Source organism: Epinephelus moara, chromosome 10, assembly GCF_006386435.1.
Source record: "Epinephelus moara isolate mb chromosome 10, YSFRI_EMoa_1.0, whole genome shotgun sequence".
Taxonomy (NCBI): domain Eukaryota; kingdom Metazoa; phylum Chordata; class Actinopteri; order Perciformes; family Serranidae; genus Epinephelus; species Epinephelus moara.
Genome location: NC_065515.1, coordinates 32,333,809 through 32,360,655, shown reverse-complemented (window position 1 = coordinate 32,360,655; position 26,847 = coordinate 32,333,809). Strand labels below are relative to the sequence as shown.

General features: G+C 39.3%; 2 protein-coding genes across 4 annotated transcripts; both read right to left on the bottom strand.

Moving 5' to 3' along the window:
• Positions 1-134: 134 nt before the first annotated feature.
• Positions 135-13,992, bottom strand: LOC126396441 (mpv17-like protein 2). Of its 3 annotated transcripts, none has more exons than XM_050054513.1 (5): positions 13,602-13,992; positions 2,574-2,735; positions 2,268-2,344; positions 848-976; positions 135-568 (listed from the first exon to the last, which is right to left on the bottom strand). In XM_050054513.1, the coding sequence occupies exons 1-5, from the start codon at positions 13,789-13,791 to the stop codon at positions 446-448; spliced, it is 681 nt and encodes a 226-aa protein (XP_049910470.1). In that variant the 5' UTR covers positions 13,792-13,992; the 3' UTR covers positions 135-445. The 3 variants fall into 3 exon arrangements, with proteins under 3 accessions (XP_049910470.1, XP_049910469.1, XP_049910471.1); XM_050054512.1 differs by lacking the exon at positions 13,602-13,992 and adding an exon at positions 3,805-4,140; XM_050054514.1 differs by lacking the exons at positions 135-568; positions 848-976; positions 2,268-2,344; positions 2,574-2,735 and adding exons at positions 9,066-9,869; positions 10,015-10,143; positions 12,386-12,462; positions 12,562-12,723 and having other exon boundaries at positions 13,602-13,970.
• Positions 13,993-18,796: 4,804 nt separating this feature from the next.
• On the bottom strand, positions 18,797-26,098 carry LOC126396442 (mpv17-like protein 2). The gene is made up of 6 exons (XM_050054515.1): positions 25,993-26,098; positions 22,503-22,826; positions 22,209-22,370; positions 21,755-21,831; positions 20,663-20,791; positions 18,797-20,171 (listed from the first exon to the last, which is right to left on the bottom strand). The coding sequence occupies exons 2-6, from the start codon at positions 22,690-22,692 to the stop codon at positions 20,073-20,075; spliced, it is 657 nt and encodes a 218-aa protein (XP_049910472.1). The 5' UTR covers positions 22,693-22,826; positions 25,993-26,098; the 3' UTR covers positions 18,797-20,072.
• Positions 26,099-26,847: the final 749 nt, after the last annotated feature.

Below are 26,847 nucleotides of genomic sequence, written 5' to 3'. Positions count from 1 at the left end.
ATAGGGGACATTTTTTTCCCTCTAAGGTAACAAGATGGATTTTTTAAACCTGCACAAAAAATATAAAAGGCATCAAAAAAAAAAAAAAAAAGAATGCTGTTGCTAATGATTGACACATCCCAGACTGTGAAAGAATGAATATTTTTTATTTTTTTTAAAAAAAGTTCCCCTGGACTTAAGTATACAGAAAATATTGCATTATGCAAATGGAAACTGGCATTTAAAGGGTTCAAATTCTTAAAATATATGAATATTTGTAGTATTAGTAATTTTTAATGGTATTTTTTTTTGACAGGAGGTCAGACAGAAACATGGTTGTTTTAAATTTGAGAGAGGAAAGGTTTGTCGGAAGAAAAAGCCCGTCTGGTGTGACAGTCCTGCAGCATTTTGCAAAGGCTGAAAGACGTTTGAACAGCAAAATGTTCTTTTGCCTTGATGAGGGACTTCACAGTTGAACAAGGACTCTGTCTCTAGCTTTTTCCCTCAGAGGTTTGGGCGATTTTAACACTTCTTGCTGCACATCTACAGCACTGCTGTCTGATACCAGCTCAGTGGGGTGGCCGTCAACCTGTCAATACAATAGAATCCAATACACACATCAATTTAATGAATATCACTTCACTTTTTAATAACTAAGCAAGTAGAAAACTACTGTAGTTCTCTCCTAATTCGTCCACATTAATGGCAGAGTTTTAAGATTTTAGCCTTTATTAAGGTACAGATATAAAACTAAATGGCATTAAATGCTTATACAATAAGTAAAAATGAAACACATTCTCTCAATAGAAGAAGTGAAAACTATCCAGGAAGCATAATCTCTGTTGAAACCCCTGTGTGGCAGACTCACTCTGTGTTTGAGGTAGGACAGGTAGGTGTCCCATCCTAAGTCAACAAAGTTGATGTACACAACGCGGAACTTGGGTGGGAGGAAGTAGAAGTTGATCATCTGAGCGGCAGGCCAAACACAGCAGTCCGCCTGCAGGCAAGAACACAGGTGAGCATAAATAAAGCTGAACTGATTACACAACAAGTGACCAAAGGAACCATGAATAATTGTGCAAACTTTCATGGCGATTCATCAGATAAGTTTTGAGATATTTCAGTCTGGTTGAAAGTGGTGGACTGACACTGACATCGACAGAGCCACACTGCCAGCGTGGCTAAAAAGGCTCGAGATGGCAGCAACAAAATGAATCAGACTGATGCTCGCTTTCAGCTTTTTTTCTCTCCATGTGTTTTATATGAACTTCAAAGAGCAAAAGCACAGACAAGATATGTGGGCTACAATTAAATTCAGGCACCTGCACAGATAGACCCCATGTGCACTGGTGGTGTTGGAGGGGATGTGGATTGGGGTCCAGTATGGGAGAGTTTGTCCCCTATCTATAACTTCTAAAGGCTCACCTGAATACAGTCTGTCTAGTTCAGGCAGTAACCCACCATTACAGTAACAAGAAGTAAGCTAGTGTGGTGTAAAATCACACCTTTTACCTCTAACTCTGTGCCAGATTCAGGTTCACCAGCTGCCCGGTGCAGGTAGAGACAGATGCCGAATTGCTTTCCAACTTACATGTGTCTTTTTAAACCAAAATTCAATTTGAAATAATGTGTATGTCTCCCATGTCGAGTCTCTGATAATCAGTTTAAACAAAAATGACATGCAGTTTGGTGCTGTGCTGCGTAAAGGGAGCAGAGGAGCAGTGCTGGGCTGCTCATTTCTGTTCTCTGGGATTCTTATGCAATGTTTAAAGCTTCTTTAGAAGATAATTATAAGAATTAGTGCATGACTATTTTCAAAAGAGGAGAGGAGAGGAGAGGAGAGGAGAGGAGAGGAGAGGAGAGGGAGAGGAGAGGAGAGGAGAGGAGAGGAGAGGAGAGGAGAGGAGAGGAGAGGAGAGGAGAGCGCCCTAGACAGAAATGTCTCTGTTCATTACTGTGCACAAATGTTTGTGAACTTAGGCCTCAAGCTCAAGAAACCCTCTGGTGCTCACAGAAAGAAATCCTCTGGCAGGGTACACTTGCATGTGCACAATTTGTGGAAGGGGTGCCCTTTTTTCCACCTGAGCACCTGCTCTGCATAATGTCTGTGCACAGTACTGGTTTAACCTACAGTTACAAATGCAAAAAAGCTCCAAAGTTAACTTCTTATCTCTGGTTATATCTGGTTAAAGAGAAGAACTTCCGATGTGATGAGTGGATGAATGCAAGTACATTTGCACTGATCTGCTGATCCAGATCCACAGGTGAGACCTGACAGGTGTACTTGCCTTAAAAAGTTCCCAGAACTTCTCCCTAAATTCCGTCCATCCTTCAGATAAAGTGTGTCCCTCCATGAGACTCATACCTGCAATAAACAGAGCTGTCTGTCAGATGTGTGTCAGCGTCATGCTTCAGTAATAGCAACTTCAGGTAAGGGCTGGAGGAGCTTTTTATAAAACATGACCGACACTCACAAACAGAACCTTATGTAAGCCCTGTAAACTGTTTAAACAGATGACCTTTGTACTCCATCCACCTCTGATACTGACACACATTGTCTTTTTGTCTCCAATAAAATGTGAAGTCTTCCTCACCTAAAAAATACCACATCCCAAAAAACGGTGAGGCGACCACCTGGTCCACCAGAATCTTCTTGCCCAGTGTTTTTAGAGCTTTACCCACGAACACTCCGTCCAACCAGATGTACCAGTAGTGCAGCAGTGGGCCCATGGAGCAGCCCACCGAAAACATGAAACCTTTGGGTAAAGGGCCAAGGACAGAAACAGGAGAATTAATGGCAATGAATGAGTCATTCAAAACACAAATATTCTCCAGAATACAATTGTTATTCTATAAAAAACCTGGAACAGCATCACTTTTCTTGTCCTGCCTTAGAGGCCTTTCTTGAGTATTTGAACCTTTGAACCTCGAGCAATTTAGTGCCATTTCTTTCAAAAACATGTGAAAAAAGCTGACTTGGTAAGAAATGTCCCACCAATTGCAAAAAAATTAAAAAAATAAAAAAAATAGAAAATTAATTTAAAAAGGAGGAAAAAAACAAAACAAACTATATTTATTATAACCATAACATTTTAAAAGTAGGTTACATAATTATTATAATTTTTAAACACTCTTTCCAGGTCATTACCTTGTTTGTCTTTACCTTTCTTTCTTTTTACTACTTTTCTTGTTTTAAATTCTCTCTTTTTGCTAATTTCTTGGGTCATTTTTTTCTTACATTGTTCATTGTCTTCTCCCCATGTTTTAAAGGAAATCAAGCCCATTTGCTCAGGTTTCAAAGGGTTAAGAGATGGAGATTTGGATATACTGGTTAAGAGAGTTTGGAATTTTATCTTGTATTGAAAAAAAGAGATTCAACCTCCTAACTAATGCGCCATGGTACTGTATTGTGGAGGTTTTACACTATTAGACAAACATTTTGAAATTTGGTTGCAATGCCATATATCTTGTATTTTTTAACATTTACCCTTTTCTACCTTCTCCTTTATGGTCTTTTAGAACCAAAAACACATAAAAGCTTTAGTCTGCATTCACTGAGGTTGTGCAAATTATCTGAGGTGCTGTATGAGCAGTCAAAGTTTGAAACATGTTCCCCACGCTATCCTGCAACATTACGTTAATTTGGCAGACACTTTTATCCAACACACTGCGCTATGATGATTGTCTGCATTTCTTTTCATTGACTGTGAGGCCAGTCATTCAGTCATGTGTAGAGCAGTCACCAGCACCTCCAGGGTTGATGGTGAACTATTTAGACGAAGCAATAATTGCATCCCTCATGCTTTGCTCCTCTTTCTTTCTCACCTGTCCTCCTCCAGTCTCGGACTCTGTCTGGCTTCTTGAAGTTCTCCCGGGTCTGCTGCACGATGTCTCCCATCCCCATAATGACTCCTCCAATCAGGGTGTTTGTGGCCAGCAGGGCCCGGCCCTGGAAAAATGGCCGCCAGTTGAACCGAATCCGGACCAGAAACTCTTTACTCACCCGGGGAAGCATGACCTTTGGACTGCAGAGTACGTACTGTCTGTCATCAGCAGGAGAAGCAGCTCTCTGTCTCTCACTGTGGCCAAGTTGACTAACTTCTAAGTTGGTGTTTATCCTCTTTATTTACTCCAACATGTTTCAGCTCAAGGCCATCATCAGCGTAATCTACCAGTGTTAAAAAAAACACCATGTATGTAGGACTTCACCACAAGAAAGCTGAATGTTTATCAGTTATCCAATGAGAGCTGGAGACATAAGTGGCCCGCCTCCAAATGATGCTGCACCGCAAACACAGACGCCTCAACACAAAACCACACACAAAATTAAAGCAAACATCTCACAGTCATAAACTATACCTGTGCCTGAGGAAGAGTGCTCTAAGCGCTGCGTTGGTGAACATCAAATCTGTTAGGCCGGATAGTCACTGTTTGTACAGGTATTTGCTGTGTATTTAAAACAACAGAGATTTGTCCACCCATTCCTGTAGGAATTCAAGGAAAGTCAAGGGTCCACAGGCATGTCCCTGAGTTTTGTGAAGATCCTGGTGTTGGTGAACTGTGGTGTTAACACTGGACTGTAGTCAGTGAACAGTAATCTCATGAAGCTCCTTTTTTTTTACCAGGTGAGATAGGATGGTGTGGGGGAAGTGTGCTATGGTGTCTTCTGTTAATCAGTAGGGACAGTAGAGAAACTGCAGTGGGTCCAGTGTGCTGGGCAGTGAGGAGCAGATGTAATTCTTCACCAGTCGTTCATAGCGCTTCATCACTGAGGTCAGTGCCACTGGGCAGTCCTCATTCAGGCAGGCTGGTCTTGTTTTCTTGGGCACAAGAATGACTGGACTTCTTAGGTACAGGTTGAATATCATGGCAACACTGGCACTAGTTGGTCAGAACATAGTTTGACTGATACTGTCTGGTCTTGCTGTTTTTCTTGGTGTCCAAGGCTTAAAGGCCCTCTTGATGTCATGCTCAGAAATGGTGACAAGTATGGCCAGCTATGAGGTCACCGAGGTCCGGACCTTGGTAAAACTTTCAAAGAGAAAAAAACACAAGAAGCCCCAAACAGCATGGTAAACATATTAACACACTGGGCAGCTTTTATTTTGAAACGACACGCAGGACGTTATCTGAGGTATCGGTGGAACCCGGAAAACTTGAATTCAGTTGACAGGAAGATGACGATACTGCTAGCTGACAGACGAGGTGAGTTGACAGGAAGATGACGATACTGCTAGCTGACAGACGAGGTGAGTGAATGTTTTTGTGAAAGTTTTTTTTATTATTATTTTAGCGACGACCAAGCAGCCCACTGTAAGTTAAAGTTTAAGAAAAAGTTAAGTTGTTGCTAAGAAACGTTAATGTTAGAAGCTTTAGCTGTGACACATTGAAAAAATATTGAACTTATTATGATATTCTAAATGATGGTGATGCACCTGTATGTTGTATACTAGATTTGATTGAGGTGGGTATTTGATATATAATGCACTGGGCAATAAGAGCATCCCTCTATCTGAACACTATTCAGTGGCTTGAAGCCTTAAACCACATCAAATAATGTTGTTACATTATTCAGCGCTTCATTCACTTATTTGAGGAGTACATGAGCTCACATGTTTGTGTCATCTACTATTTATTTGTTGTTGCATTACTTTTGCTAGCCTAGAATTTGATAATAATCACATGCAATAACCCAAATTATCAAATTATTATCAAATTATCAAATTTGGATTATTATTATTATTAGTCAAATAACGTGAATATTTTCTGCAGCTGGGCCAAATTAACCCCACACCCCCCATGCCCCCGCTCCTTTTCAAATTCTGGACCTCACTAATTTCTAAACCCTGGCTACGGCCCTGGTGAAAAGTGTATAAAGTGCACCCACCCATCCAGCTGTTTTTGCTTGTTGACTACTGATGGCCTTAAAGCGAGCATAGAAATAGTTTAGTTCACTAGCTGAAGACTAGACAACATAAATATTTTGCAGAGATTATCAATCATAATGTCACCACATTTACCTGTGTGTGTCATGTCACATTAGCAAGAAACAGAGACATTTTGAAGTCATATAATACTTAATTCAATACATTGTACACATTTCTCCTGGACAACTTGTCAGGCTCACAAACCTGTATGTTAGCAGTTCAGTGACAAAACCCCCCATTCCTGCTTAAATTTGCATTCATGTAGTATAATCTGATGTGTTTATTGTCTGTGATGAGTTATTGCCTACATGTAGAATTTCAAGCAAAACAGGTAGTTATTTTTTGTGAGAAGGCTGTGAAAGCAGTGTGATGGAGGAATTCCAAGCATAGTGCTATGTGACGTTTGATAGCTCTCACTTGTATCTATAATGTGTTCCACATACTTGATGAAGATGGTGTCCTTGTCATTTCACATTGCACCTCCTCTGGGTTAACTACATCTTTCTTCCGTGTCGCCAAGTATCTCCCCCTAACCCATGTGCATCTGTGTGGATTGATCATCATCTGCAGACTGGCAGCCACACTCCTTATCAGCTTTAGCAAATGGGACTTAACAGTTCCCCGTGTCAGGAAGAGAAATACATTAAGGTGATGTAATACACTTTTCCTGGAATATTTAATTTTTTTCCCCATAACCGAGCCTTTAACAAAGACGTATGAACTAACCAAACCCTGTTTTTTTCTCCTAGGTCCTTACTGACCCAGATGTTGACAGGGAGGGGGCAGTGATGACCCATGACAGTAGAGAGAGTGTTCTGTTCCCCAAACTTGAGTCAAAGTTATGTAGGAAGAGAAGACAGCACTTTGGTCTCTGGTACATTGCTCAGTGTTTATGAAATGTGGATAAAAAAATCTTCTATTAAAAAAAGAAGACATTCTTTTCATAATCTTTTACTATTACTGAAAAATTAGTTAGTTCCCCCATGATTATAAGCACATGAACAACAGTTATGCACAGTATATACTTGTTCACAGTGCCTTGTGTTTCATGCAGGTAGTATGAATATTTTTTATTTAAATTCAGTTTTTACACAGGATACTGTGCTTGTAAAGGCCAACCTGTGTTTACATATCCATCTCCATGCAGTTAACCCTCGTGAGGCACAGCATGATGAGTTAATGTACAGTTTACATTTCATTTTCGGCACAAAACTGAATATTTTTTTTCACGCCTGCTGTGCATTCAACCCTTTGCATGCATACTTTTAGGATCCATACCTGTATAGAAAGATACCTCACATGGGGTTCATGTTTATATTTTTCATAATCCTACGGGTTGCTTTTTTCTTTATTTTCTTTTTTCACCTCACATTATGTAAAGTTATTTCCAATGTTGTAGTGTGGCACTGTAATTTACCTACAGACACTTGACAGTCTGTAATCAACCGAGGAACTGACTCAATGTTCAACAGCATACCCTGAAATTTACTTCTGCCTTCAACCCATCTAGCATGAAATATGTTAGTTCCTGCATTCTGACATTTTCTAATGCAGTAAAACTAACTCCCTCCTTTTTGCAGTCTATACACTCAGTTACACTGGTCAGACTTTACATCACACTGTCTACAGTCAGCTATGATGGAAGTAATAAAACCATGATCAAACTGGATGTCTACTTGTTATGGTGTTTGCCAGTCACTAGTATTTATTATGTCTGCAATAATGGGGATTTCACAAGTAATTTTCCTGTGTTCTGTTTTTTGAAATGATATACACCAGGAGTGTCAAAGTAATTTTACTTCATGGGCCACATACTGCCCAATTTGATCAGATGTTGGCCAGTCTGGTCAATCCATTGAATATTAAATAACACATTCCAATTAGTTCCCTTTCTTTTAGTGTAAGGAAGTAAAACTAGCCTACATTCTTAAAGTATGAGCCATTTATGAACCATTCATTTACAATAAAGGATATAAAAAAGCCTGACAAGTTGACAATGTGAGACTTACATTTAAATTGGAATTACTTCTCTGCAATTTTCACAACACAAACTCAGTCCGTGGGCTGGGCTACAGAAGTACATGTATCACAACTATTATGAAAACATGCATGTTTGTATGTCTGTAAGTTTCTTGGCTGTATAAGCATAATACATTTCATGTACAGCACAGCAGTAAAGCCCTCCGAAGCAAATTATAATTTATGAATTAGTGTTCAATGAATTGATTTAATAAAATAACACAAGGAACATACAGGTCGAGTAACAGGATAAATATTTATTCAACATTATTGTATTGAGGCTGCACCCCTCAAACCTTTAGTCCGGTGGTTCTCAAACTTTTTTATACAAGGGAACCCTGAACTGACACAAATTAGACTGCGGACCCCCGTTTGAGAAACACTGATCAATTGAACCTGATTTTTATGACCATTTTATGGTCCAAAAAAAAGCATCTACACATATAAAACCAAAAATCTGGTCCAAGCCCAAAATGACGTCCTCAAATGTCTTGTTTTGTCCACAGGTAAAACATATTCAGTTTACTGTCATAGTGGAGCAAAGAAACCTACCCTTAATGGATAATTGTAGCAGCTAAGGATGCAGCGATTAACCGGTTTCATTATTAACCGTTGTTTAAAACACGACGGTTTTGTAACTGTAAGGCTTGTTTACAACATGTTGTCACTCTCAAAATATAAAAGGATATTTTGGTTCATTATTTTTCTGTGAGCAACTTAATAGCTTTAAGGAAATTGAATCGAACGCAACTGGACTTGGTATTTGTCTGTGAAGACGTTTCACCTCTCATCCAAGAGGCTTCATCAGTTCATGTCAGGCATGAACTGATGAAGCCTCTTGGCAACCCTAATACAAATACTATTTGCCAAGACGGCCCGCCCCCTGGCTCCGTTATTGGATATTAAAGCTATATCCCTGATTGGATAGTCAAATGATATGTTAATCTCAGCATTCCGATTGGCTATTCCTTCGAATGTGTCAAATAACAGTCAAAACTACTTGTATCGACTTGTACTTGCAGATCTGATTTGTACCTCAAGGTCTGATCTGTAACTGTGGACTTAGTGCACTGTAACACTTTTTTGTACTTGTGAAAATCTGATGCGTAACTGTAAAAAAAAATTTAACGGTAAAACTTTTTCTTTCTTTTTTTTTTTTTTTTTAACTTTTTTTTTTATTTTAAAGAATAGTTTTTTGGGCTTTTGCCTGTAATTAACAGGACAGAGTGAAATGGGTGAGTGAGAGAGAGTGGGGGGATGACATGTAACAAATGGTTGTGAGCCGGAGTCGAATCCGCGACTGCTGCAGCGAGGCATCGCCTCTGTATATGGGGCGCCAGCACGATCCACTACACTACCGACGCCCCACAACTATACAACTTTGATGCATAACTGCAAATCTTGCAGTCGTGCACAGCTACGGATCTCTGTACGGATTCAAAAGTTCAATGTATTTGTTCGGATATTTTTTACACATTCACGGATCTGAATGCATTCATACAAAACTTTTTCACACAGTTACAAATTTGATTCCATAGTGCCTCACTTAAGGTCTTGTTAATGCAGCAGTTACACTCACTCAGGACGTGATAAAAAGAAAACCAGTACCATCATTAACATGACAGGCAGTGAGACAGCTTTCCATTCTGAATGTTTCTCTTTAGAGTTCAGACAGAAATATGCTTGTTTTCTTGAGAGAGGAACGGTTTGTCAGCGGAAAAACACCATCTATTATAACAGTTTTGCAAAATTATGCAGAGGCAGAAAATAAGTTTGAACAGATAAAAAAGCAAAATGTTCTTTTGCCTCAATGAGGGACTTAACAGTTGAGTGTGAACTCTGTCTCTAAGCCTTTTCCTTCAGAGGTGTAAGCGGTGGGAGTGTTTCCAACTGTACACCTACAGCACTGCTCTCTGATACCAGCTCAGTGGGGGGGCTGTCAACCTGTCAACACAACAGAAAGCAGCCCACATGATGTAACAGGCAACATGCTGTCTGCCCCCCAAACTAAACCCATTCTCTTTATAAAAGAAGTGAAAACTATTCAGCATGCAGAATTTCTGTTGAATCTCCTGTGTGGTGGACTTACTCTGTGTTTGAGGTAGGAAAGGTAGGTGTCCCACCCTAGGGTGACGAAGTTGATGTAGACAACACGGAATTTGGGCGAGAGAAAGAAGAAGTTGATTGTCTGAGCGGCAGGCCAAACACAGCAGTCCGCCTGTAGAACAACACAAATGAGCATAAACAAAGTGTGGCTGATGACACAGAGCAAACATTGTAGAAACGGCCACTTTCAGCTGACTGTTAACCAAAATATCTGTTTTAATAATCATTGAGAGGAAACTGCCAGTAAGCTTTTCACAGACATTATTATCTTAACGATATAAAAAAGTCATTGCAGAAGTTAGTGATATAATAATAACAATACATTAATACATTAACTACACTGCACTGCAAGATGGCTGAACGCTAAGTGGTTTCCTGCTACGTGTGTAGCTAACGTGGTGATTACAAATGATTGTTACAAATCAACTATACTGATCACAGTTCAAAGGTTCAGTGGTAAGACAAAGAAAGACTGGGGGAACTGTTTGATGCTGAAGGTGAGTAAATATTCTGCAACTTGAAGCCTTAAAACACAAAACAAGCCTGAGAGACTTCAGGAACTCCAGCAGCCCTGCGAGGCTGTGCTTTGGCACATTGCTACTTTTAGCTAAATGCTAATGTCAGCGTTCTAACATGCTCATAATGTCAGTGCTAACCTATGGTGCTAACATGCTGATGTTCAGCAGGTTAAATGCTGACCGTCTTTACTCTCAGTTTAGCATGTTAGCAGTTTACCATTTGCTAATTAGCAATAAACATGAAGTTACAGGTGAGGAAAAGTCAGGGTATGGCTTAAGTCAGTAGAATTCATCCTCAAGAGGTCATGAATAATTGTGCGAAATTTCCTGATAATCCATCAAACAATTTTGAGATATTTCAGTCTGGATCAAAATGGTAGACTTTTTTTCTACTTGCGATTTACATAAACACCAAAGGACACAAGCACAGACGAGACATGTAGGCTACAGTTCAATTTACAGAAGCAAATGCAAAAAAAGCTTCAAAGTTAATTTTTTATCTCTGGTTAAGAACAAAGGAAAACTTCTGATGTGATGAGTGGATGACAATGCAAATATATCTGCTGATCCAGATCTACAGGTGAGTCCTGACATGTTGTGTATTGATTCAGTGATCGATGATCCGATATCAAATACAGGGAGGAGGGATTACAACAGTCATAACTGATATGTTATATGTAAGTGAGTGTATCTATATGTTGTTATCGTTGTTATTGTTGTTGTCGTATGTCATTGTCATTGTTGTAGTCGTTATTGTTGTTGTTGTTGTTGTTATTATTGTTGTTACTATTATCATTACTATTGTTGTTGTTATTACAGTATTATTATTATTATTATTATTGATATGCGTATTGAGTGAACAAGGGGTAGGACCAGATAAGTGTATACTTCTTCCTACTCCTTTTGAACATGTAAATGAGATGTGAATATATTGTTTTCTTCTCTTTCTAATTGTTTTAATCAATTGCTTATTTTTATTTTATTTTTATTTTTTACATGTTCAAATAAATAAATAAATCAAATCAAATCATCGATGCAAAGTGAAAACATCGAGCCATCCTCGTCATTAGGATCAGCCTTTATTTTGAAATTCTGTGTCACTGTCAGACAGTGCCAGGCAGATAATGGCGAACATACTAAAAGAAGACGATCAGGAATAAATCAGCAGAATGGAAATATTTTGGATTTCAGAGAAAATACACGTGACCAGAATAAGCACATGTGATATGTAAAAAATGCTGTTATGAGATAAAATACTCAGGAAACACACCGCACCTGCCTCGCTGGCATCTCACACGCTAAATTCTCGCTACAGCAACATTAGCTACTCTGTTTCAGCATGCAGGCTGAAATTCAACACTGCTGTTGTGTCAGAGGATGCAGTGACTATGCAATGTAAAAGTGCTTAAGCTAAGAATGAGTGCCAAGCAAAAAAATACTTGTTTCATCTGTGAACGTTGACACTTATCACTGAGCTGAATGTGATACCTTTGTTAAACAATGTTGTTGGTCATCCATGTTTGATGGCTGTTTGGAGAAGTTTGCCTTCAGGGCTTTGAGCCAGATTGGGCTGAAGTTTTAGGAAAAAGATTATATTTTGGGTTAAAATGAAAAGATTTCCTTCAGAAAGACGAACTTATCCCATGTGCTGTTTTATGTGTGTTAGTGGTGTTAATTTGAAGTAAACTTTGCTGCACTGAATTGGTTGCACTTATTTATGCTCATCTATGTGTTGTTTTTATCTTTTATGGACAAAAGCAAAAAAGAAAGGGGTGGCAGCTTCCTCTGTAGCAGTGGTGATGAAACTGGTGATCTACACCCCTACATGTTACTCACCCTATAAAATTCCCAGAACTTGTCTGTAAACTCCTTCCAGCCTTCGGCCAAAGTGTGTCCCTCCATGAGACCCATACCTGCAAGAAACAGTTGTCTGTCAGATGTGCGTCAGCGTCACGCTTCAGTAATAGCAACTTCAGCTAAGGGCTGGAGGAGCTCTTATACATCCTTCTCACCTAAAAAATACCACATCCCAAAAAACGGTGAGGCGACCACCTGGTCCACCAGAAGCTTCTTTCCCACTGTTTTTAGAGCTTTACCCACGAACACTCCGTCCAACCAGATGTACCAGTATTGCAACAGTGGGCCCATGGAGCAGCCCACCGAAAACATGAAACCTTTGGGTAAAGGGCCAAGGAAAGAAATGGGAGAATTAATGGCAATGAATGAGTCATTCAAAACAGAAATATTCTCCAGAATACAATTGTTATTCTATAAAAAACCTGGAACAGCATCACTTTTCTTGTCCTGCCTTAGAAGCCTTTCTTGAGTATTTGAACCTTTGAACCTCGAGCAATTTAGTGCCATTTCTTTCAAAAACATGGGACAAAAGCTGACTTGGTAAGAAATGTCCCACCAATTGCAAAAATAAATAAATTACTAACATTTTACTAACATTACTTTAACAAAATTTCTCATTTTTAATTCTCTCTTTTTGCTAATTTGTTGGCTCATTTTTGTTCATTGTCTTCTCCCCATGTTTTAAAGGAAATCAAGCCCATTTGCTCAGGTTTCAAAGGGTTAAGAGATGGAGATTTGGAAATACTGGTTGAGAGAGTTTGGAATTTTATTTTGCATTGAAAAAAAGAGATTCAACCTCTCAACTAATGCGCCATGGTACTGTATTGTGGAGGTTTTACACTATTAGAAAAACATTTTGAAATTTGGTTGCAATGCCATATATCTTGAAACAAAGAACAAACAGCTCGCACACCGCAGGGCTCCAATGCTGAAATGTTTAATGAAGTGATGTTTCGAGCGTTATGCTTTTCATCAGACAGTCACCAGTCTGATGAAAAGCCCCCACATTCATTTGGCAGATACTTTTATCCAACACACTGCGCTATGATGACTGTCTACATTTCTTTTCATTGACTGTGAGGCTAGTCATTCAGTCATGTGTACAGCAGTCACCAGCACCTCCAGGGTTGATGGTGAAATATTCAGACGAAGCAATAATTGCATCCCTCATGCTTTGCTCTTCTTTCTTTCTCACCTGTCCTCCTCCAGTCTCGGACTCTGTCTGGATTCTTGAAGTTCTCCCGGGTCTGCTGCACGATGTCTCCCAGCGCCAGAATGACTCCTCCGCTCAGGGTGTTTGTGGCCAGCAGGGCCCGGCCCTGGAAAAATGGCCGCCAGTTGAACCGAATCCGGACCAGAAACTCTTTACTCACCCGGGGAAGCATGACCTTTGGACTGCAGAGTACGTACTGTCTGTCATCAGCAGGAGAAGCAGCTCTCTGTCTCTCACTGTGGGCAATTTGACTAACTTCTAAGTTGGTGTTTATCCTCTTTATTTACTCCAACATGTTTCAGCTCAAGGCCATCGTCAGCGTAATCTACCAGTGTTAAAAAAACCACCATGTATGTAGGACTTCACCACAAGAAAGCTGAATGTTTATCAGTTATCCAATGAGAGCTGGAGACATAAGTGGCCCGCCTCCAAATGATGCTGCACCGCAAACACAGACGCCTCAACACAAAAGTACACAGGTTGGTTAGTCACTGTTTGTACAGCTATTTGCTTTGTATATAAAACAACAGAAGTTGTCCACCCGCCCTGATCCCCTGGGGGTCTGCCTGTAGGAATTCAAGGAAAGTCAAGGATCCACAGGCATATCCCTGAGTTTTGTGAAGATCCTGGTGTTGGTGAACTGTGGTGTTAACACTGGACTGTAGTCAATGAACAGTAATCTCATGAAGCTCCTTTTTTTGACCGGGTGAGATAGGGTGGTGTGGAGGAAGTGTGCTACAGTGTCTTCTGTTTATCAGTAGGGACAGTAGAGAAACTGCAGTGGGTCCAGTGTGCTGGGCAGTGAGGAGCAGATGTAATCCTTAACCAGTCGTTCATAGCGCTTCATCACTGAGGTCAGTGCCACTGGGCAGTCATCATTCAGGCATGCTGGTCTTGTTTTCTTGGGCACAAGAATGACTGGACTTCTTAGGTACAGGTTGAATATCATGGCAACACTGGCACTAGTTGGTCAGTACATAGTTTGACTCATACTGTCTGGTCTTGCTGTTTTCTTGGTGTTCAAGGTTTAAGGGCGATGATGTCATGCTCAGAAATGGTGACAAGTGTATAAAGTGCACCCACCCATCCAGCTGTTTTTGCTTGTTGACTGCTGATGGCCTTAAAGCGAGCCTAGAAATTGTTTAGCACACTAGCTAAAGACACATCGGCACTTGACGAGAAGGTGTGGCTGGGCTTGTAATCTGGCATACTTCTTAGACCTTGCACATGATTCTGGGATTGCTCTCCTGGATCTGTAGTTCCACTTTCCTCCTGTGGTCCCATTTTGACTTTTTACTGCTTACATTGTAGGCTGCCGCTTTATTGTTATCCATGCTTCCAGACTGCAGCTGTGAGCTGTACGTTGCAGAGTGTGTGTTGATGGCATCCTGGGTGCTTCTGGCAATCCATGTTTTCTGATGTGGAGAAATGTTATTATAGTGTTAGGTGCAATTGCCTCTATTGTCAGTCCTCCAAACAAGCAATAGCCAAGGCTGTGGCATGTTTTGTATGTTTTCCGGTTGTCCATCTGTCTGTCCCATCCTTGTGAAGACGATATCTCAAGAACACCTCAAAGGAATTTCTTCAATTTGGCACAAATGTCCACTTGGACTCAGTGATGAACTGATTAGATTTGAGTGGTCAAAGATCAAGGTCACTGTGACCTTGTCTGTCTCATACTCATGAACACGACATCTCAAGAACGCCTTTAGGGAATTTCTTTAAATTTAACACAAATGTCAACTTGGACTGAAGAATACACTGATTAGAATCTTGTCATCAAAGGTCACTGTGACATCACAAAATATGTTTTTGGCCATAACTCCAGAATTCATATGTTAATTATGACAAAACTTCACACAAATGTCTAATATGATAAAATGATTAAGTTATAACGTTTTAAATCCAACAGGTCAAAGGTCAACTTCACTGTGACATCATAATGTTCGGCATAAAACACTTTCCTGGCCATTACTTAATGTCATATCTCAGGAACAGAGGGGGAGACGACAAAACATGTCTTTTACACCAAGGCAGCAACCTTATAAGATCACACAGCATATTAAAATATAACAGAAACAACATGATATACATCATCGGAATATGGGTTTCTGTGTGTGTGTGTGTGTGTGTGTGTGTGTGTGTGTGCATATCCTTACACACATATCTTGAGAACTGTTCATACAATCTACTTCACACACACATAATGTATACCGGGGCACCCAAGGACATTGCAGTGTGGACTGAGTTTACTTTGCTGCTTGATGGTGGATTTACTAATATTACTACGGTCTCTCTTCACTTCCCTGAAGTCAAGGAGCACAGGCAGCTCCACCCTGCCATTACAACTTAAAGTGCGTTTAACTATTCTAACTTCTAACACGAAAAACATTACCGTCAACAAAATACCCTTGCTTATTATAGCCATGATATCCATTAACTCTACACTAACTCTACACTCTACACCTCAGTGTTTATATCAAAGCAAACGATTAACAATTGGAAATGAACACCTATGCTACGTGTATTTCACCAGTGGTTCTGACCGCGAGCAGCTGGGACTTTGGTGTGTTTTTCAGGGGCAGATTTTGTGATCTGTTGGTATTAGCAGTGGTAGAAGAAGTACCCAAAACTTAGTTTTTCTTAAGTAAAACTATTAATTACTGATGGTAAAACTATTAATACCACATAATAAATGTATTTAAAGAGGCAACAGATAGCATCTTTTCCTAAATATATCATTATGAAAATAATGTGGGTTGCACAGGGTAGTGGCCAAAAAAAAAATCAGACTATCAGTGTTTACATAGGTTACTTAGTGGCTTTGTAATAAGCTTCTGCAGAGATATTGGATAAAGCAAGATACCCCATTCAGCTCACTTCCTGATTCAGTGACGTCAGCGCCACGCCCCCGTAGGAGACTTGCGGCAGCTCTGAATGTATTGCCGTCAATGAGGAAAATGAACGTGATCACAATGTATGGTCAATTCTTTCGCCCTATAGTCACTAAAGTAAATATTGGGTTCATTTTCCACAAGCCACACATCTTACCAACATTCTGACACTAAAGCTGCATTTTTCATCTGCACAGATCAAGAGAACGTTAACTTTGTTTGAGCCCTGTCTGTCTCAGAAAACAAGTTCTCGCGAGATCTTGTGATCTTGATAAACAGTTACAAACAGTTATTTACCGCTAGTAATAAATAAAAAAAAATGCACACACACCTTCTCATTCTACAAATACATAGAGGTGTACCGGTGGCTTTACAGCCTACATTTTATTGATTATCTCTGATCCCCACGGACAATTTGGTCGTTGCGATAGTGCAACGCAACACCACTGACACTAGGTGGCACCAAACTAAAAAAAAACCTGAATCCTATCTGTTGCCTCTTTATGTTCATGGTGGAGCTTTCAATTCTAATAAACTGTTTGATAGTTTAATAATAATTATTACCTCCACCAAGGAGGTTATGTTTTCGCCGGCATTGGTCTGTTTGTTTGTTTGTCTGTCTGTCTGTCTGTTTGTTTATCTGCAAATTAACTCAGAAAGTTATGAACGGATTTTGAGGAAAGGTGGATAATGGGACAAGGAACAGATGATAAAATTTTGGTGGTGATCGGTTGAAGAAAAGTGGATAAAATAGTAAATAAAGTCTATCGTCTGACAGCCTCAGCAGCAATTGCAATTTCTAAAGACGGTGAAAATAGCACCATCTGGTGGCCAGAAAGCACGTCTTGTTCTACTTCCTAAATATTGTTGTAATTCTAAAGTTGAAGTTAATGTTCTGTGTTGGGAAAAAAAGAAAGTGAAAAATACAAAAAACCATATTATATTCTGTGTTGGTACAAAATAAAAACGACATAAATACACCACAGTGTCTCCATGGTGAAGGCATATATGACCTAATAATGATAGTGATGCGAATAACCTAATTGTGATGCAGGCTGCAAAATCTGATGCGGGAGGGGTGGGGGGGTATCACATACTTGGCAGAGGCCTGCACTCTCTGAGTGCTTTTCTAGTTCATCACATTTATTGTGTTTTGATGGTAAAATCTGAATCTGCAACATAAGTAACATTTCTCTGCTGAGTAAATGCAGTAGTGCAATGTTTTCCTCTGAAGTACACAACACAGCTAGGAGGTAGTATACAGCGGAGTTGCATATTTTTTAAGTACTTTTGGACATTTTGTTTGTTATTTTGGGGTACAGTGACTTAGAATAATAACATAATTCAACATTTTTCATATCGAAACAAATATGGCTGTTTGGGGCCCAGTGCTGTGCACAGACGTTTTGCAGAGCCAGTGTTCAAGCGGAAAAAAAGGGCATCCACATTTTATTTTGTTTTATTTATTTATCTATTATTTGCACACTCAAAAAAATGTGCACACACAAAGTGCCAGCACCAGAGGGTTTCTTGAGCTGGAGGCCAAAGTTCACACAGAAGATTTATGCACAGTAATAAACAGGGAAATTTCTGTCTGGCTCACGTAAGAGGTGTCTAAATATCTATACTATACACCTGGCAGCTGCTACACATAGACATTCACTTTGTACGATGGTGGTTCTAAATAGTCACCAATTACAATTGAAGCTCTTTCCTGCGACACACAGTGTGATGTTTTACTTTCTGTGCAGCCAAATATCTCCTTTCATGTTTTCAACTCATTTTACTATAATAAACTCCTATTTTTGACTGTTGTTTTTAATGCATGTTGTGTCTTTAGGTTGTTGACAGTGTATAAAATTACCTTGCAGAATTTTCCACAAAACCTTCAGTTATTTTTTGTGTACTTTTACATGTTTTAGCAGGTTGCACCATCTTGGAATGACAAGACATGACAATAAGGTTGAATTACAATAGAAAGGTGCTGCTACACAAATAAACTTGCATTTATACTTTGCATATTGTTGCTGTTTGTATAACATTAAAAAAAAATGTTGCAAAACTGGACTGACAAATATACTTAGCAAAGCAATGCAAAGATGAGACACACACATTACCTACAGTGAATGTCCCTGTCTTTTTCTTGTTTGACATGAAAATATCAAAGAGCAGTAAATGTTACGAGTGCAAAGAACTGAACCTCCAACAGTACATTAATTTTAAAAAAGCACATTTGTAGATATAAGCATATCAAAGTAAAAAAATAACACTTCCTGGAAGGTCTGTCTCTCCTGATTCTTTATTGCTCCATAATTTACATAACAGCTACGTATGTTTAAAGATTCTGCTTATATGCCACAAAATGTATAATTCGGACACAAGGTACTACAATAAAGTCACATCGCGCACTTTCATGTTACTCAACAATAAAAAAAATAAAACAAAAGCACCTCTTCAGCAGTCAGATTTCTTTAAAGGCCTCTACGATGATGTATTAAAAAATTAAAAAACAACAACACTGGTATGCTAATGATACATGTTATGTTGTATTAGGAGTTCTAATTGGTGGTAAATCTGTTATATAAACACAGCAGCAACACTAAAGATATACACACACACAGTCATGCACTGAGCTGATTAATCACCTGACCTGCCAAAACTAAACCTGCCTCAGTCATAAATTGGCAGCTGGAGATATTCACATGTACAGTCACCAGTATAAAACTACTGCAGTCTTGGATCAGGTTTCCACTTACGGCTGCACAATCAATTTAATATAACAAAAAAAAAGAAGATCTTTAAAAATAATCCTGTTCTACATTTTCTTTAAACACATAACCATAATCATGCATTTGTTTTTATAGCTACCTCAAAGGGACAAACTGAACACAGGGTCATTTGGCATTAAAAAGGGAGCATAGCACAGGTTTATATATTAAGGCAATGTTTGTTCTTGTTAATATAATAGTTACAAAAACATAGCAGCTCTTTCACATCAACAATGATTCTTTCATGTCAAATATATAATATCATGTCGAATAAAAGGAATGACACTTGGATGGTTGGATGTTAGACAGTTTAAATCTTTGAGTGCAACAACGATGCGAGTTTCACACTACAGACACTCATCTACTGGGACTTACACTGAAGGTCTTGTTAATGCAGCAGTTACACTCACTCAGGATGTGATAAAAAAGAAAACCAGTACCATCATTAACATAACAGGCAGTGAGACAGCTTTCCATCCCTGAATGTTCCTGCAGGAGTGCACATCATTAAGATATAAATAAACTGACAAATGAGACGGAGACACATTAAAACTCTACAGACATGACGGGGAAAGTGTTCCAGCACTTCCGATTACACATCCACAACTCTTTAGAGTCCAGATTAAAACACGGTTGTGTTCTTGAGAGAGGAACGGTTTGTCGGAGGAAAAACACCATCTGTTATTACAGTCTTACAAATGCAGAGGCAGAAAATAAGTTTAAACAGATAAAAAAGCAAAATGTTCTTTTGCCTCAATGAGGGACTTCACAGTTGAGTGTGAACTCCTTCTCTAAGCCTTTTCCTTCAGAGGTTTGGGCGGTGGGAGCGTTTCCTGCTGTACATCTACAGCACTGCTGTCTGATACCAGCTCAGTGGGGGGGCTCTCATCCTGTCAACACAACAGAAACCAGTACACACATTACCAATCAAACTTTGACAGACAGAATCGACAGCATGGGCAGAGAAATAGTGGAGAAGAGTTGTAGCTAGAGCGCAGAGTCTGCAGAAAAACACTTCACCACACACTTCCATTGGGTTTTAATTGATGATTGAGAGGAATTTCTTCTGTTTGAGTCGATACATTATCTTTTATGGGGAAAATCCTGCATAGTAGGGGTGTAACAATGCATGTATTTGTATTGAACTGTTCAGTATGAGGCTTTTGGTTTAGTATGTATTACAAACCGAACGATTCTTCGAACAGCTCAAACTGTGTTTAACGTAATGTTCTCGGTGCCACTGCGCTCAACGACGCAGCCCACATGATGTAACAGGCAACATGCTGTCTGCCCCCCAAACCAAACCCATTCTCTTTATAAAAGAGGTGAAAACTATTCAGGATGCAGAATTTCTGTTGAATCTCCTGTGTGGTGGACTTACTCTGTGTTTGAGGTAGGAAAGGTAGGTGTCCCACCCTAGGGTGACGAAGTTGATGTAGACAACACGGAATTTGGGAGAGAGAAAGTAGAAGTTGATCATCTGAGCGGCAGGCCAAACACAGCAGTCCGCCTGTAGAACAACACAAATGAGCATAAACAAAGTGTGGCTGATGACACAGAGCAAACATTGTAGAAACGGCCACTTTCAGCTGACTGTTAACCAAAATATCTGTTTTAATAATCATTGAGAGGAAACTGCCAGTAAGCTTTTTCACAGACAGTATTATCTTAACGATATAAAAAAATATCATGCAGAAGTCATTAATATAATAATAATAATAATAATAATACATCAACTACATACATCACAGATTTTCTATCACTAAGGTCCTCCACTGCTTCACTTTTAAATGTTCCTCATGTGCCCCATAAAAGCACTGGTGAGAGCGCTTTCTGTTTTTACGCCCCTTAACTGTGGAATTGACTACCTCTGGATATTAGAACGGTGAGCTCTCTCTGCATTTTAAAAACATAAATTAAAGACCTATCTTTTTAATTTGGCTTTTGATTCGGACAGTGGCAAGCAAAAATACTTGTTTTGTCTATGAACCTTGACAGTTATTATTGAGCTAAAATGTATGCTTTTGTTAAATGATCTTGTTAGTCATCCATGTTTGATGGCTGTTTGGAAAGGTTGCCCTCAGGGCTTTGAGCCAGATAGGGCTGAAGTTTTAGGGAAAAGATTATATTTTGGGTTAAAATGAAAAGATTTCTTCCAGAGAGGTTACCTTATCCCATGTGCTGTGTTATGTGTGTTAGTGGAGTTAATTTAAAGTAAACTTACTGCACTTAATCGGTTACAGTTAAGGAGGGTGGCAGCTCCTTCCACCTTCTGTGTGTGTCTGTGTGTGTGTGTGTTAAATGGGCATATAATACCATCTCATACCGCTCGCAGGCCCCTGAATGAAATCGATTCAAAATCATATCATGGCAATCTTTGTGATATCTGCAAATATTGTATTGTTGTCCAGAGAATCTATATGGTATTGTATGGTGATGAAACTGGTGATCTACACCCCTACATGTTACTCACCTTATAAAATTCCCAGAACTTGTCTGTAAACTCCTTCCAACCTTCGGCCAAAGTGTGTCCCTCCATGAGACCCATACCTGCAATAGACAGAGTTTAGTCTGTCAGATGTGCGTCAGCGTCACGCGTCATCAATACCAACTTCAGATAAGGGCTGGACGAGCTCTTATAAAACATGACTGACACTCATGAACAGAACCTCAGTCAGATCCAAACTGTTTATCACAGACGACCTATGAACTTCATCCACCTTTGATACTGACACACATCGACTTTCATCTTACCTCACCTACGTCTTTAAGTACAACCTTTGACTCACTCTGTTTTACATGTGTGTGTTTCATAGTGAAACTGCTTATGTGCACACACCTTGACTAATGTTGAGGTGTGTATGTGGGCACTAAGAGAAGAAGGAGACAGGCTGCTTAGTGTCAATAAAATGTGAAGTCTTTCTCACCTAAAAAATACCACATCCCCAAAAACGGTGAGGCGACCACCTGGTCCACCAGAACCTTCTTGCAAACTGTTTTTAGAGCTTTACCCACGAACGCTCCGTCCAGCCAGATGTACCAGTAGTGCAGCAGTGGGCCCATGGAGCAGCCCACCGAAAACATGAAACCTGTAGGCAGAGAAATTCAAGGGAGTTAGTCAAAATTTAACACATTGCACAACTATTCTCCAAATCACCATGTTGTAGTAAGACTTGAGAGATTTATTGAGTGACAGAGTTCAACTTTTCCCTCTTTCTCACCTGTCCTCCTCCAGTCTCTGACTCTGCCTGGCTTCTTGAAGTTCTCCCAGCTCTGCTGCACGATGTCTCCCGTCCCCAGCATGACTCCTCCGCTCAGGGTGTTTGTGATCAGCAGGGCCCGGCCCCGAAAAAATGGCTGCCAGTTGAATCGTATCCGGACCAGAAACTCTTTACCGACCCGGGGAAGCATGACTGCAGCGAGAGTGCTCTCATCAGCGGGAGAAAAACACCTCTCCGACTCTCTCTGTAGGAAAGTTGATGAATTGGAAGAACCTTCTTTATTTTAATGTGTTTCACCGCAGGGCCTTCATCAGGGTGATCTACCTAAAGTTAAAGAAGAGGAAAAAAAAAAACAGACTATAGATACTCTACAAGCAAGCTGAATGTCCATCGGTTATCCAGTGAGGGCTACAGACATAGACGACCAGCCTCCAAATGATGCTGCACTTTCAACACAGCAGAGCATTCAAAATAACAAACATCTCACAGTCATAAAATGTCTTCACAAAAATAAGAATATAAAACCTGGGTATTTAAAATCTTTATCAAATAGTTGCTAAAATGACTGTAAAGCTCTCAGATGCTAATATCTTCATTCTTATTCGATTGTTAGCTTCTAAAATTGTAAATCCAGATGGCTTCTTTTTGTTTCCTAAGGAAGTCATATCACCACCTCTGGGTCCCAAACTGACCTGATCAATACCAATCCATGATTAAAAAATGTCAGGCTACTGGGTGTTCTAGGTCCTGGGCAATCATCCAATGGGCATTCTGTGTACAGGCCCAGGGGCCCACACCACTTAGGGCCCCATGCAAGCAGCACAAAGAAAATATAGTGGTCATTACAAAGGCTCTGTCTGCTTCATTTTCCATTTAATGCCAGATATTTTCAGACTTGTAGTCAAGTTGTATTCAATTCAATTCAGTAGAACTTTATTTATCCCAAAGAAAATTCTTGTGCCAGACAATGCTTCGAATTACAGTAACACCAAGTGCAGTAACCACAATTTTAACGCCTCACAACCAGTACAAACCAGTCAACCAGTACGTTCTCCAGGTCAGGGTCACTCACTGGGCCCAGTTTTAAAACAATAGAGTATTAAATATCTGGCAAAACATACAAATATATAAGACAGAAGTACAAGAGTTACTAAAAATGAACTAAAATAGTGGAAAAACAGACTGCTCCTGATAATCAATGTTATATTAAATATGATATAACACATGACTGAGAAAATGATATTGCAGTGAACATTATATCTAAGAATAATATTGCACAAGATATTAAAAAGTAATAATGTGCATCATATTAAGTAATAGTGCACCTGATGTAGGTGAATATTGCTGTCAGTGTCCTTTGTTTGAGCTCTCCTCCCTACAGAAGGGAGAGGAGTTATCTGATGGCCACAGGTAGAGAAGATCCCCTGTGGTTGCTCCTCGCTGGTCTCAGTCTATGCCTGAATGTGCTCTGATTGGACTCCAGAGTGGCTTTGTATTGGTTTGGTTAGCCTACTTTCAATGGTGGAATTTAGCAAAGAACATTTATCAAAGTACTGTATTAAAGTACAATTTTGAGGTCCTTGTACTTCACTTGAGTATTTCTGTTTTAAGCTGCTTCATGCTTCTGCTCCACTACAATTCAGGCACATATTGTACTTTTTACTCTGCTACATTTATTTGATAACTTTACCTACTTTACAAATTAAGATTATAAATACAAAATATGAATCACATCATAAATTATGAGCATCTGTTGCAGGACAACACATCTGAGGAACAGTTTTATCCTTCAGCGATCAGACTGTTGAACTGTAGAACTCACCAGTCTTCTGACTGTCCTTTCCCTGCACTTTATTGGCCTTTTTAGTAGCTTCTATTTTAGATTTATTTACTTATCAATTTATTAATTGAATAATTTTAGAGCTTTTAAATGTGCCGGTTTTAGACGTGAAACAGTATCTTGTTTTTATATTTCGTCATAAAAATGACAATAAAAACAGACATAAAGTTATAGGTTATAGATTACCCAGCAGTAGGTTATATAAGGCAATTAAAATGAGCTCCACCTTTACCTGCTGCAGCATTAATATATCAATGATTACAAATACAGTACAGGATAATAGTACAGGATAATATATATGACTGAAGTAGTCACACAAGGAAGTTACGACGGGCCCTGTGCACGTTTTCATGCATGTATAGTCTTAACAAAAATAGAGACTTGACACTGGACAACATCAATATTCATATTACCCAGCAATCATCATTGAATATCTGAAAAAAATATGAAAGAAAGCAAGAAATGAATTACTTAACTGACTGGTTTTATAGTACATGTATAGATTTTATAGCTTATATAGAAAGAGCACATCATTTTGTTTTAGATAGCTACAGATTATTTAAAAAAAAAAAACGTGACGCAGATGGGTTTGACTTTTTGAGGACATACATAGCAAAAGGCACCTAATAATATTATTTTCTTTCTATCAATTATCTTTGAACACAGGTATATTTCCAAGGTGGCAATCTGAATCACTCGCAAGGGCCCGCTTTCTCTACAGGCTCCTCCATCACAGGGCCCCAGTGCAATCGCACTGCCTGCACTTTTTATATTTACACCCCTGGATTGAAGGAATAATGGTCGTGCCTACTTTTACCTTTGGTACCTTGAATATATTTTGATGCTAATAGTTTTGTACTTGTCAAAGAGTTTGAATTTTACCTGTAACATACTTTGTGCTGTAGTATTGGTACTTTTACTTAAAATATCATATAATACTTCTTCCATCGCTGGTTACTTTTATTTTTCCAGAACTATTCCATGTATGCCTTGTATACTGTATCTGATTTATTAAAGAAAGAATAAAAACCTGACCACCACACCAATTTAGTGAGGTGCCCAGCAAACAATTGTGCCCTGTATGGATGGAGCTCCTGTGTTCACTGATCCTGCCTTTAAATGAATATACTTTAAATATACTTTGTTGCATGGACTGCTTATCATATCAATTATTTCGTTGTTTAACAGGGGATTAATCAATATCATATTTATAGGCTCGCCTGTCCATCTGCAGATGACACAGACAGAAACTTGTGTAAGAGTTAGGTCCAAAGATCACGCAGGTGCTGCTGTGAATGACATTAGCAGTTAGCCGTTAGCCGTTAGCTAGCATTGAGGCTGCCTGGCTAATTTAAACCAGGACTAACCGCTCGGCTGCCCTCACCATGAAGCCGGAGACAACCGGTTAATGTACCGTTTATTATCATGTACAACTCCCGCACTGACATTCACCTTATGTGTACAAAATAATACTTTTATTTTTACAATGAGCTCAGTGTTTTCCATTGGACGCCGCATGCAACTGATGGACGTGTTCCCCGTCTGAGCCGGTGTCATGAAGAAATCTGCTCCCCCGTAATATGCAGTCCCCCTCCTTGACCTAATTTGACCCCAAACACTTAAATGTGCTAAATCTGAACACAACCTTACCTTAACCCAACCACGGGTCAGAAACTATAGGGAGAAACACTCGTCCTACAGGAGAGAAACACCACCTGGTGGGGGAACAGACTTTGACACCAGACCTGTTTTACACAGGATACAGTAAATGTTAAAGCGCCACCTGCTGGTCTGGAGGAACAGTTGTCAAAACAGCTCCATTAAACCTACAGATCATAGTTTGACTCAGTGTTTGGTCTTTGTAACACAATCCACAATATCTTCTAGCTTTATACACTATATATATATATTTTTTTTTTCATTTTTTCCCTCTCTTATTAGTTTTTTTAATTTATTTCTTTTTTCTTTCTATTTTTCTTCTTCTTCTTTTTTTTTTTTTTTTATAAAAATCACATCGGGATGGGGGTGAGGGAGGTGAGGGGGTCTGTGGGGGATCTGTTGGGGATGGGGAGGCTGTGCTTTTAACATGTAAAGCATTTGTGCTACATTTTATTGTATGAAAAGTGCTCTATAAATAAAGATTGATTGATTGATTGATTGATTGATTGATTGATTGATTGATTGATTGATACGCAGACGCAAGAGTGATATGAAGACATGAGCAGGTGATACCTCCAGGCGAACACAGCTAACTAGAAATATAAAATTATCCAAAAACTTGGCTTTTTTCCCTCTTTACCTAAAAAAAAGATATAGAATATAGCCTATATATTCATTTTTAATGAGCAAATCTTGTATAACCTAAATAGGACATTTCAAAGTCCTGCATTCAAAATATATCTAAGTAAAAATAAAGAATTATCTTCAACCTCTCTATAAGCAGACATCCAAAGTGCTTCACAACAACAAGAACAAGAACATAAACAACAACAACAGAAGAGGAAA

Excerpts from the sequence above, each read along its gene's own strand:
- LOC126396442 (XM_050054515.1), bottom strand. The coding sequence starts at position 22,692 with ATGCTTCCCCGGGTCGGTAAAGAGTTTCTGGTCCGGATACGATTCAAC. Across the intron at positions 21,832-22,208 it reads GGGGATGTGGTATTTTTTAG|GTATGGGTCTCATGGAGGGA; the intron begins GTGAGAAAGACT and ends TGTCTATTGCAG. Across the intron at positions 20,792-21,754 it reads AGTTCTGGGAATTTTATAAG|GCGGACTGCTGTGTTTGGCC; the intron begins GTGAGTAACATG and ends GTTGTTCTACAG.
- LOC126396441 (XM_050054513.1), bottom strand. The coding sequence starts at position 13,791 with ATGCTTCCCCGGGTGAGTAAAGAGTTTCTGGTCCGGATTCGGTTCAAC. Across the intron at positions 2,345-2,573 it reads TGGGATGTGGTATTTTTTAG|GTATGAGTCTCATGGAGGGA; the intron begins GTGAGGAAGACT and ends TGTTTATTGCAG. Across the intron at positions 977-2,267 it reads AGTTCTGGGAACTTTTTAAG|GCGGACTGCTGTGTTTGGCC; the intron begins GCAAGTACACCT and ends TCTTGCCTGCAG.